The following is a 12,355-nucleotide window of genomic DNA, read 5'->3' as shown; positions in this document are numbered from 1 at the left end:
GTCGGAAGGTCCCCAAGAACAAAGAACTCTACATAAACTTCATAAAAGCAAGAAGAGAGTTTGCATGACATGAGATAAAAAGACAATTTGGGTACAATCTCCCCCCATGCCTTGTGTGAGCGCTTCACAAGGCATGTATTTATAAATTTATTAATCTCCAAGCTAAAAAATAGTCCAATTTACAATTAGCATGCTTTGGCTTTTGTGTATGCTTTTGCCCAAATAAAAAATAAAGCGGTTGGGCATCCCAAAAGTCGGGCTGTGCCCAAATACAATGTCCAATAATGAAATATTTAAATTGAGCGCCTATATGTATACAAAATAATTAATGTTTATCAAGTGCTTCAATAAATAAGAGCACCTAAATAAATATTAGCACCACATCTTTAATGATAATACGCACTCCCATAAAAAATGATCATTTTTTCTAGATAATTTGAATACACACCATCGCCCAGTGCTTCCCAACACCACCGCTGCTTACTCTACACATAACTGAAGCATTCACAAATGTTAGAAAATAATAAAATTAAACCAACAAAAGTGAATACCTAGCAGTCTTCAGCACAAAATAAATAAATAGGTTTGAACTATGTCCTAACCTTAAATTAATATGAGTGCACTCTAAATTTTTATAAACGTCCATTAATTTAAATATGTATTTTACAGAATCACCCGCCATAGAATAACCCACATGCACATTAAATTAATCTGACGCCTGAAAAGGACAGGTGTTCCCATCAACTTCTCGCACCAGGAATCCACCTTGTGGTACGAGCCCCGACAAATAAATATAGTTTTACGGAATCCACCGTAACACCTCATGGAATCCACCGTGGAAAATAAATATAGTTTTACAGAATCCACTATGATCTCACGGAATCCACTGTGCAATTTGCCTCTTAGCATCAATAATATCCTTAGCATTTAATTTGATCCATCTTCAAAATATCACTTCACCTTAACTACTCTAGGATTTAAACCCACAACTTACGTATACACCCACATGCTCAAACTACTTGGGCTACATGCCTAGGATTTTTGAATATTAGGGTAGAGGAGCTAATAGAGTGACACCTACCTAGAGATGGGGTGATCATCCTCCATGGAAGCTTGAATAAAGATTTCATATACTTAGCTCAAGCATGCAAACCACCTCAACACCCCAAAAAACACTTGATGTTCAATGCATCTAAGCAAGCAGTACATGTGCCTAAAAAAGTAGACACACTATGTTTTTAAAAAAAAGTTTTTATTGCTTGATGGGGAGGTATACTTAAAATGTTTGATAAGAGGGGCTAATAAGTTGATGGGTTTTGAAGAAGCGCCACCAGCTAATCAAAAGCCTTTTTTCTTAGCTCTCTAATGACTAGCGATTAGTTTCTGTCATGTTAATCAATCCTCAAATTCAAAGACACTATGCATTTTTTGTTTTAAAGGAAAAAAATAAGGTTGCACCACCTTTCTTATTGAAAGGATGCTTTCTAAAGCATAATTCACCTACAATTCTCAATTATTAGAATTTTAGATTCACTAACAACAAATGTACTATAAGCCCGTATATTTGATTTAGCTCATCATTAAGTTCTATGAAAAATGTTGCAAGCATAGTCAACATGGATATGTTTTTTAAACATCATGGATAATAAAAAGAAATCAATATATCAAACGAGAGCTATGATGATATTCAAAAACAATCCAAGTGCTCACAAGTAGGCTTATGAATTGATATGATAGGGAAAACCTTAAGTTTGTTTGAGAAGATAGATAGCTAGTCCACAAGCATTTTAATCATCAAAATTATATTAAAACTAGTACTTGAAGTTTGAAGGGTTTGATTTGAATGCCATTGCAACTACCAAGTTCTAGCAATTTGACAAGAGAAGCTAGCCTCGCTCTCCTAACTATCTCACATGGAGGGGTGATTTACAAAGTCATGGGATCAACGGTGAAGAATAGCGCACACATCTCGTGACATTAAGCAACCCGTGCAAAAGCAATGACCTATGATATGGGACCTCGTGGAAGTTACTATATGTATATCTTTTATATCACGTGTATTCAAGGCCTATTTGTAAATATATTTACTTGTGAGTTTTTCTTGAATAAAACATAACATTTTTCTATTCAATCTACAAATAACCCCCTTTATATTATACTCTTTTGTATGTAAAACATATATAAAAAATAAAATACTTTTTTTTGAACCTACGTGATATGCACATATATTAACTTACCCAAGTGTGGGACCCTCAACCCACAACCACCTACCTGGCACACTAAGCATCTAGCCACTAAGCTATTGGTTGCTTGTGGAAATTTGTAGCCGTTTTCAAGGTGCGGGGGACTAATATAGAATAGCTAAGGAAAGATATGGACCTTTTTTTGCATCTTTTTTGGGGTTCGAATATATGATCGTGTAGGGGAGATCAAGAGAAATGAATGAGTCTATATTGACTTTTTTATTTTTGAAATCTTTTATATAATCTAATAAAATAACAATCCGGGAGGTAGTGAAGTACATTTGAGAGCTAGTAATGTGACACTTTTCAGCAAATGAGTCATGAGCGAGAGAAAACTAAGCAAGATTCTCAGCATATTCCCTTTTCTTTGGTCACGTTTTCTATGGGGAGGGTGTAACGTGTGGGCTTTTTCACAAATTGGCCCTCTCATCCTAAAGCTAAAAAGTCATTTCAACCTTTGTTCCGCTTATGTGTCACATCATGGCATCACATCATCATGTAGGGGCTACGTCCATGCCCATCACGTTTGGGAGGGGGTAGACCACCTGCTACGGAGCCAGAGCAAGGGCACGTGGCAAAAAGCTTGGCACTGACGTAGGGGACTCCTTCTGCTCCTAACCTTTTTCAACTTTAATCATGCACAAGGCTGCCGACCGTGCTTGCTTTCCTATTATAAATATCGAGGGCGAGTCGAAAGAAGGATTACCATGCAGCTCGCTGCTCGCCCACACAGCCAAACCGGCTCAGGCAGTTAGTTGAACAAACAAATAAGCTCAGCTCACCATACAGGTCGGTAGACTACAGAGATCAGCGCGCGAGCAACAACATGCGAGCGCCCGGCCGAATGTCGTGCGGAGTGCAAGCGGTGGCATCCTTACTATTAGCCTGCTCGGCGCTGTTAATTCTGACCTGCACTCATGGCGCTGCAGCCTTCGCCAGCCGGTCGTCTAATTCGAGCTCGGCGGCACTGAGGGCATGCCTGCAGAAAGCCCGGGTGGGTAATTTCACCGTGGATACGGAGTCGGCTAGCTTCGAAAGCCTGCTGGACGCATCGCGGCAGAACACGATCTTCGCGGAGCCGGGAGTCCGGCAGCCGTCGGCCATAATCTTACCCGGGACAGCGGAGGAGGTCCAGGCGGCCTACCGGTGCGCGAGGGCCGGGCAGCCGCGGCCGTGGACCGTCCGCGTGCGCAGCGGCGGCCACAGCTACGAGGGCCTGTCGTACACGGCGGACTCGCCCTTCGTCCTCATCGACTTCCTCAACATGCGGGCCGTGCGGGTGGATCTGGGCTCTGAAACCGCTTGGGTGGAGAGCGGGGCCAACCTCGGGGAGGTCTACGCGTCCATCGCCCAGACCACCTCTCGGTTCGGCTTTGCGGCAGGGGTCTGCCCGGCGGTGGGGGCGGGCGGCCACTTCAGCGGCGGGGGCTACGGCTTCCTGACCAGGAAGTACGGCGTGTCAGCGGACAATATCCTGGACGCGGTCCTGGTGGATGCCAAGGGGAATATTCTCAATCGGAGCAGCATGGGGGAGGAGCACTTCTGGGCGCTGAGGGGGGGCGGGGGCGGCTCCTGGGGCATCGTGGTGTCCTGGAAGATCCGGCTGCTGCCCGTGCCGGAGAGGGTGACGCAGTTCAGCGTGGTGAGGGTGGGCAGGGACACGATGGCCGAGCTGGTGTACAAATGGCAGTTCGTGGCTCCCAGCGCGCCCAAGGAGCTCGAGTTCACCGCCAACATCACGGGCGGGCCCTCTCCGCCGGCCAACGGCACCGCCCAGGTCAGGATGTTCGGCCAGTACCTGGGCACCATCCCCGAGACCGTCTCCCTCTTGGGCTCCCTCTTCCCGGAGCTCAACGTGACCGCCTCCGACTGCCAAGAGAGCAGCTGGATCGACGCCGTCGTCGCGTTCGGTGGCGCCTCCTCGCGCCAGGCCCTCTTCGGCCGCTACAATCGAGATAAGGGCAAGTTCAAGGCCAAATCGGACTACGCCACGCGGCCCATCCCAAAACACGCGTGGGCCACTCTGGGCGCCTACCTGGAAAAGGGCCCGATCAGTGCCTATGTTTACCTCGAGCCCTACGGCGGTGCCATGGCCGAAATCCCAAGCGATGCTGTCGCCTTCGCACACCGCGCCGGCACCCTCTACATCATGCAGTACCAGACCCGGTGGAGCCTTGCTGCTGAGGACTCCTACCAAATCAACTACGTTAGGCGCCTTCACAAAGCCATGACCCCATACGTCTCACAACATCCCAGGGCTGCTTACGTGAACTACATTGATCTTGACCTCGGAACTCTTCCTCGTGGCCTACAAAAAGGAGCCCATGCCGTAGCCCTTGCCGAGGCCTCTTGGGGTTCCAGTTATTGGCTAAACAACTTCCGTCGCCTTGTCGATATCAAGACGAAGGTGGATCCCCAAAACATTTTCAATCATCCCCAAGGCGTCCCCCCTTTGTAACCCATTTGCCAACCTCGCATAAAACTAAAACTACATGATATAATTACCTGCCTCTAGTACAATACCCCGGGTGTGAGGCGACGTATCGATGCCCCTACATGACTAGATCTTGCCCAAAATTTTCCCCGTTGTATCATGTCGTTCTATGCATTGGATTGCTTAGCATGTTGTTGGTTTTATTTTACATCATCTCGTTCTCTGTACCGCACTATAATGCACGCAATGCTATTTTTATTCTACAACTGATGTGATCTCTTAAGAATATTTACATTGATCTCACCAGGAACAAAAAATTTCTCACACTAGTCGTTACTAGGTAACATGCATGCCGATATCTATGCTTTCCACAATTTCCCTTTTAAGTATAAGGAAGTCTAATGCCTTTGTAAATAAGCTTGTTCATCTAGCAACCAAATAATATCTCCACCATTGTTAGTAAAATATACACATGATTGAATACTATACATCTACACTACTTTAAAATTGAAAGAAACACCTAGCCTAAACTATACCCTACATGATGACTATAGGATGATCTTGAACCTCCTAAATTACTTTTTGGTATTCAAATATGTATAAGAAATAAAAAATTAAACCAAAATACATTGGATAGATCTCATACAATAACTGCTCTCTCTCTAAATAACATTCATACCAGCTTGTTACCACACTCTCTTTAAATAACATTTATACCAGCATGTATGATTGGATATAGGCTTTACATGGTCTTTCCAACTTTTTCTTGAAAGAATATTTCGTTTGTTAAGAACGAACACACACACACACATAAACAGAGTCTCTCTTTCTCTCTCTCTCTCTCTACTCCACAACATGCCATCCCCCTATCCCTTCCTTTATCTCACAACCCTGTCCAACACTTGCTTCATGTTTACTCTCTCTAAAGTCTATCCAATTGGATTCCAAATCACATCTTTTTGTCACTTAATTAACAAGTCAAGAAATGTTCCTCCTTCAATGCATGAGATGAGGAGGCCTGGCACATGATGACACGTTTAACTTGTTCGACTACCTTCCATGGCTCAGCTTCTTCAATGCACAATGCATCTTCTAGTGCTCCTTTGTACTTGTGATTCAAGTCAAGCATTTCATGTAGAAGATCATTGAGAGGCACATGACTAAGTCAGATTCCATTGTCCTACTTTGTAAAAATTATGCAGTGTTGCACAACAGAATTAGAGTAAAGAATAGAGAGTAGACAACAAATAAGAGAAGAGCAGAAACTTCTTTAACTCCAAATAAACTGATACAAAGATGGCTGTGTCCACCTATGCACTTCCATTATGAAAGCTTAGATGGAGATCTAAACTTATGATATGCAAAGAGCTTAAGGTGAGACGGAAGAACTTTGATTGGGGGTGAAAGATATATCGAAGGGGGTCTTTCTTTTATAGCCTAAAAAAGCAATCAAATCTGCTTCTCCAACCTACTATATTATCAACCTTCCCTAATCAATTAAGAAATATTTCATCGCAACTTGATGCAATATGCCTCGAGTTGCTACGAGCTTAACTAATCTATCCAACCCAAAGACTAGACCCACAAAGGTCACCTTCTTGCCATAGATCATATAGACCTCATCTAACATACAAGTTAAGACCCACCTAATGTCTTGGGCTCACACATGTCTTCTCCTCATAATGAAGGCCTTATAACTTCGAGCACCATGGATCATTGGTGGCACCTAATGAGAGTGAGGCATTGTGCATATAAAATAACTGATGGGACCTGAAATGGGCCGGCACTGGCTATGGTACTAGCTGGACCTCATGCTCATAACAGACAAACACACCCTCACGGCCTTGCAGACGAGGAGTGTCTATCTACTGCTAAAGGACGAACTGTCCTAAAGTTTAATCTATGCATTTATAGTTTCATCGTTTTGTAGTCCAACGTTTCCCTTTCTCTATAAGCTCCTCAGAGGGAGAACCCATACACATTGGCAATAAATACCACGATAACATACATGGAGGCAACCTCTCGGTAGAAACATCGCGGCCCCACTGTAGCTCTCCTACATCGCAGGGATTGGCCCCTTGATGGGCTGCCCAACATATAACACAAACGAACACAAACTCCTCTCTTTTATATTTCGAATCCAGGAGATATACCATGTGTCCTTACTTAACAATCCCCTAGGAAACCGACCCTCTATCCTGCGGCAAGGGATAACCTTACACCCTCAATCATTGGTCAAATTCCTAAGAAAACAAGTGCTATACAGTCCAGGAGCTTTTCTGTTGATACCATGAACTATGCATAGTACATAATGTGAACAGTTTAGTGCACAAACAAAAGAAAACTAGCATTGTGCATCGTGCGAAACAATTCTTTTCATGATTTTCATGCTAGCGTTTATATAATGAGAAAAGACACCGAGCCTTACGCTCATGCTACCTTTCCCTTTATTTTAAAACAACGTCCTATAGGCATGATGCAACACATAAACCAGATTTTAGTTTATATTTTGACGCTCAACCTCCCCTCTCACCCTACCGTCTAATGTTTTGCATTCGTTGATAGGTGAAAGGGTCATTTTGGTGTTTTTCCTTACAAAGAAAACAATAAACATGAACGAGAACATAGAAACGAGGGTAAACCGAGGCCAACCTCGTGCTTTACCTTCATTAATATAAGCCCCTTAAAGCTCCGGCCCTTACCCCAACCAATTTGCCTTGGAAATAAGGCAAGTACCCGGCCTTTCAAAACCCCAAAAGAAAATATATGCTGCACAAACACACATGTAATTTTCCTTTTACCGTTTTCTATTTTTCTCCCATTTAAAACCTATTTTTTACATTTTTTGGTATTTTTTCTCTATTTTCTTCGATTAAAAAATAACTAGAAATTAAGATTGATTGTGGGCTGTGGCCCTTAGGTTCCTTGACAACAAAATTTCAGGTTTTGTAGGTGTTATGTCTCATATTTCCCATTTATTTTGCAAAAATCTCATTTTTACCCCTTAAACGCGTGTTTTTCCGGTTTTATAACATTAATTTTAGCCATATCACTTATGATTTTCTAACTTTCAGATTATAAACTATTGAAACTCATAGGAAACAACATCGTAATGAATAATCAGCCCATGGGAACAATGTTTCATCAGTCAAATAGCATAAAAACTCATTTTTTCTTCATAAAAATTTGAATTACCGCTTAGGCTTCATGTTTCGGGATCTCGATTTTGCTGCGGGACTGCGGGTCAGCCCACATTCAATGTCCAGCATCTTCATAATCAGCAGTCTTCATGTCTTCATCGATCCGAAAGCAATCCGGTCCCAATCGAACAAGCTTTCCTTCACCATTCTTCATTTTCCTCTTGCACACAAGAACAGCCCCTTAGGGGAGAGAGAGGGAGGAGAGAGAAAGACCAGATTTCCATCTCGTCATTCAGTCCACCATTTCACGAGTGAAGACAGGCGATAAGATCCATCAAGTGGGAGAAGATCAAGGGTAACATCAGTTGGATGGGTTGTTTGTAGCCTGCAAATCATCATCATCAACATCTTGGCGCATTTTTCGGGCGCAGACAGGCCACGCCTCCTCACGTTTTTTTTCCCCATCTTCTCTCTCCACAATTTTGTTAGTTGCATAAAATGTTAGGGGGGTCCAAGGCTCCCAAAAGGCACTTCCCATTTGGCCCAAAGTTTGGCCACCCTTTCAAATCTTGACCATGTGTTGGCCATTTCCCCGCCATTTCCCCATCCAGCATCCAAATCGAGCTCTGAAAAATCCTGGGTGTCCGGCTTAACATCCCGCACTGAATGGCAAGTCCTGACATCCCACACGGTAGTCTGAATAATTATCAAAATCCACAAGTGTCGCTCGGGCTCCTTTTAAAAGCCGTCTTTCACTTGGTGCTTAAAATCGTCCTAGCTGGAGCCACCGCCTTCGATGTTAAATATTTTTCCCCTAAATTCTGGATTTTTTGGTAAATTTTAGGCACATCCCGGGCTCAAAATTCCGCTCTCAATAACCCCCCTCATTGTCCGGACTATATCTTGGTCCTAATGCTAAGTCTCTAAAGTTAAACTCAAAGCATATTCTTCATAAAAGCTTTGTTGAAGATATATGCTCCATTATCCTCTATTGGATAGTAATCAAGGCTTACTATCCCATCTTGATCAAATCATGCATATATTAACATTGGATTTCAATCTTGAGAGTAACACCTTATAGAACATGTAAGATATCACGTGAATTCAAAAGAGAGAGTATTCTATTTAGTAAAATTTATAGGGTTATATTTATAAACTAAAAATTTTAATTACAATTTTAAAAGATATATAAGTTTAATAAGATAAATGGAGTCATTGTATGGCTGTTTAGGATGGTTAAAAATGATATTTCTTAATATCCCTTGAATGCACATTATATATATAATTTCTTATATGTGCACACCCCCAAGATTTCAATGTGTTTTGGGGGGGGGGGGGGGGGGAGGGGGGTCACTCTATACAAATCCTATATATCACGTGCATTCATGGCATGTTTTATATATCCCTATGTGACCTTTTTGTGCTATTTGTTTGACCCTTCTATTTTTTTCACCATAATATATAAATCCCTTTCTGTAGGTTTATTTTTTTTATACAAGAATTTAAGAGACCCTTATGTAATAAATACAAAATACTAGTTTTATCGTAGAATTGATTGCGAACTAGTTGCATCAATGCCTATTTGCCACATCACCTGATCTGCTATATTTTACTCCTTTCCATCATTGCCAAGCTATCAACTCATCAGCCACTGCTATGTTCATTGTTTTTAGCCTCGACTGCTCCATCAAACATTGATCTAACCTTCTTGAGCTGTGTTTACTACTGCATAACATCTCTGGAGATTTTTTGCTGCGTTTCAAGATCCGTCAAAGTATGACACACTCTTCAACTCATACTCTTTGCCCTGGTCCTCAAGACACGAGAGTTCAATGTTTAATATTCACCCTACATAGTGTGTTTGTTGCAATGAGAATGATATATATATTCATCCTACAAATTGTTGAATGGGTGTTTGATGACGTCAATAGCCATATGTCCTCCAACAAGCAGGTGACTAGTAGGGCAGCGTGTCTCGACAGCAAACACGTACAATAGCTCCAAGCTGATGCAGTAATTGCAAATTTTGAGAGTCCTAGAGGTAGTAGGTAGACCATGAATTAACTAGGCAACAATTAAATAGGCATGCAGCAGCTCAAGTGTGTCCCAAACCAACCAAGCAACAACTGTATACTAGGAATAACAGTAGGATAGTTGGTAACAAGGCCAGTAATCAGATCACCTGGCACTGTAATAGTTGTGGACAATAGGATAGTACTTCAACAAAACTCCACAAACTGGCAATGTCCTCCCAAAGGAGTGAGGCCAATAGTGGGCATCAGAGGGATGAATGATAGCTAGCTAAAATAAATAATACTCTATAAATAGACTCCTATTTATAGAGTATTTGAGATATAATCTACTACCAAAAACAAGCCACTTAATAATAATAAAATAGCACAAATGTGCTTTTGGGGCCAGTTTGAGGAGTCTTAACCATGGATTACTGGAAACCCTAAAATTAGTGGCCAAACAATTATTCCATGGCTATGATAGCTTTCCATGCCTCAGTAAGTTGCCTAGATGTTGCCAAAAGGCCAACCATACAAGCAAAGTGGTCTAGAGTAGGTGTCATGAACGGTGGTCTTTATGCATTAGCTTGAAGTACTTCACCCAAGGGGACTAAGCTAGCATGGATGCATGCAACAAATACACAATTCACCCAAGGGGACTAAGCTAGCATGGACGCATGCAACAAATACACAAGTATGTAATGGAATCTACCTTAACACTTTGTTGTGGCATGTGCTCAAAGCAATGTCTGAACATTTCATCCTCCTGGTTTTCACCATAGGTCTTAATCATTGTTGTCCATGCCACCATACCTTGGGAAGGCATCTTGTCAAACACTCCACAAGCTTTTCCTATCAAGCCATATTTTCGATATAATGTATTCTTCTCTCCATTATCACATTAAGCATTTTTAGTGCAAATAATAGATAATTTACACCACAACTATTTCCACATTGCTAACACTTTAGATATCATTGTAGCACTATGTAAAAGACCATTGTTAAGAGGATTCCAACCTTGAAATGGCAAAGGCAAGGGAAAGAACACTAAGGCAATATCCTTTTTAACTCTCAACATAACTCCCTTAGACATTCTCTGATTCCTCTTGACCAAACTTAGATGTTTTCTAGGAGGCATATATCTTAATTTCCAAAAATAATATATACCAGGTGCTCCATACCTAGATTCTCCCAATGTTTTGCATTGATGCTAATAAAAATTAGGGCACATTTCCTCTTAAGACATCCCAATTTACAAAGACTTTCTTGGTGTGTGGATCATACAAATGATAGCCTTTGCTATCTGGATTGTAGAAAAAAAAAACATTATACTACTTTATCATTGAGCTTTAACACCAGAAAGTAATCAACATTGGTTTTCTTTTCACACCGTCTCAAATAGTGTGATCATTTTGAGTGCTTTTGCAAGTGCATGATTTAAGACATGATATGCAATAAGACACGAGTTTAATGTATATCCTTCACTAAGAAATGTTTCCTCACAATCCCTATTGCTAACTATGATATCCTTTCATTTGTCATTTCACCTTAAGCACTACATGAGGTGTACTTTATAGCTACATGATGGAATTTGATGCATGAGTAGAAACTTACATTTTTCTCTCTTCAAACATATCATTTCTATGTTTCGGATCCCAGGTTGAGTGGGATTACTATTGGCCCCCTAAAGGGCCTATTATGAGCTACTGACCTCATGAGGGATCATATATGGGAGGGTATTGTGGAGTACAAGTAGCCCCTTGATGAGGAGTAGGAGGAAAATATCCATAGACTATAGCAAACATTGAGGATTGCATGCCCAGATGAGGGCTCTTTACGGGATCCACAAGTAGTGAGTCTCCTCGATGACAATGACAATCAGCCTCAATGATCCCAGATACATCTATGACCCCAAACCCTCTTCCTTGACTTCCCACACATCTACCACACCCTTTCCAAGGGCCTTTGTTGAGCTCCAAGCATCATTCATACTTGCATTGGCTCATATGGAGCCACATGTGACATGAACATGGATGGGTAGATTGTAACCCTCCAAGGCGGATTTGTCTTTCATTAGTGCCTAGGACATTTAGTGGAGATTTACATGCCCCAAGTCCACATACTCTAGTCATAGGTACCAATGACTTATTTTAATTGTTTGCAATAGTATCATCTTGTTCTAATTTATCTTCTTGTAATGCAAATATCAACAAGAGCCAAAATGTTTGTGATTGCCCAGCTAGAGTGAGATTTTATAGCTTCTATTGCATTGATGAGGCAATGCATGGTTAGTGTTTTTCACATGAGAGAGAGAGAGAGAGAGAGAGAGAGAGAGAGAGAGAGAGAGAGAGAGAGAGAGAGAGAGAGAGAGAGAGAGAGAGAGAGAGAGAGAGAGAGAGAGAGAGAGAGAGAGAGAGAGAGAGAGAGAGAGAGAGAGATGAATGAGAGAGAGGGGTAGAGGGAAGGAGGGAGGGAGAGAAAGAAAGATCTATTAACATCCTTTGAACATGCCAAAATTGACCTATA

The 12,355-nt window shown here is 41.7% G+C and overlaps 1 protein-coding gene across 1 annotated transcript; it reads left to right on the top strand.

Moving 5' to 3' along the window:
* The first annotated feature begins 2,934 nt into the window (after window positions 1-2,934).
* Window positions 2,935-4,885, top strand: LOC148030667 (reticuline oxidase-like). The gene has a single exon (XM_087687020.1). The coding sequence runs from the start codon at window positions 3,070-3,072 to the stop codon at window positions 4,699-4,701; it is 1,632 nt and encodes a 543-aa protein (XP_087543146.1). The 5' UTR covers window positions 2,935-3,069; the 3' UTR covers window positions 4,702-4,885.
* The last annotated feature ends 7,470 nt before the right edge of the window (window positions 4,886-12,355 follow it).

The sequence above is a fragment of the Lygodium microphyllum genome, chromosome 10, assembly GCF_053477565.2.
Source record: "Lygodium microphyllum isolate KBCC chromosome 10, Lygodium_microphyllum_v1.1.10, whole genome shotgun sequence".
NCBI classification, from domain to species: Eukaryota; Viridiplantae; Streptophyta; class Polypodiopsida; order Schizaeales; family Lygodiaceae; genus Lygodium; species Lygodium microphyllum.
This window is presented reverse-complemented; position numbering and strand designations above follow the sequence as displayed.

Bases quoted from the DNA above. Each gene is read 5' to 3' on its own strand.
- LOC148030667 (XM_087687020.1), top strand. From the start codon at position 3,070: ATGCGAGCGCCCGGCCGAATGTCGTGCGGAGTGCAAGCGGTGGCATCC.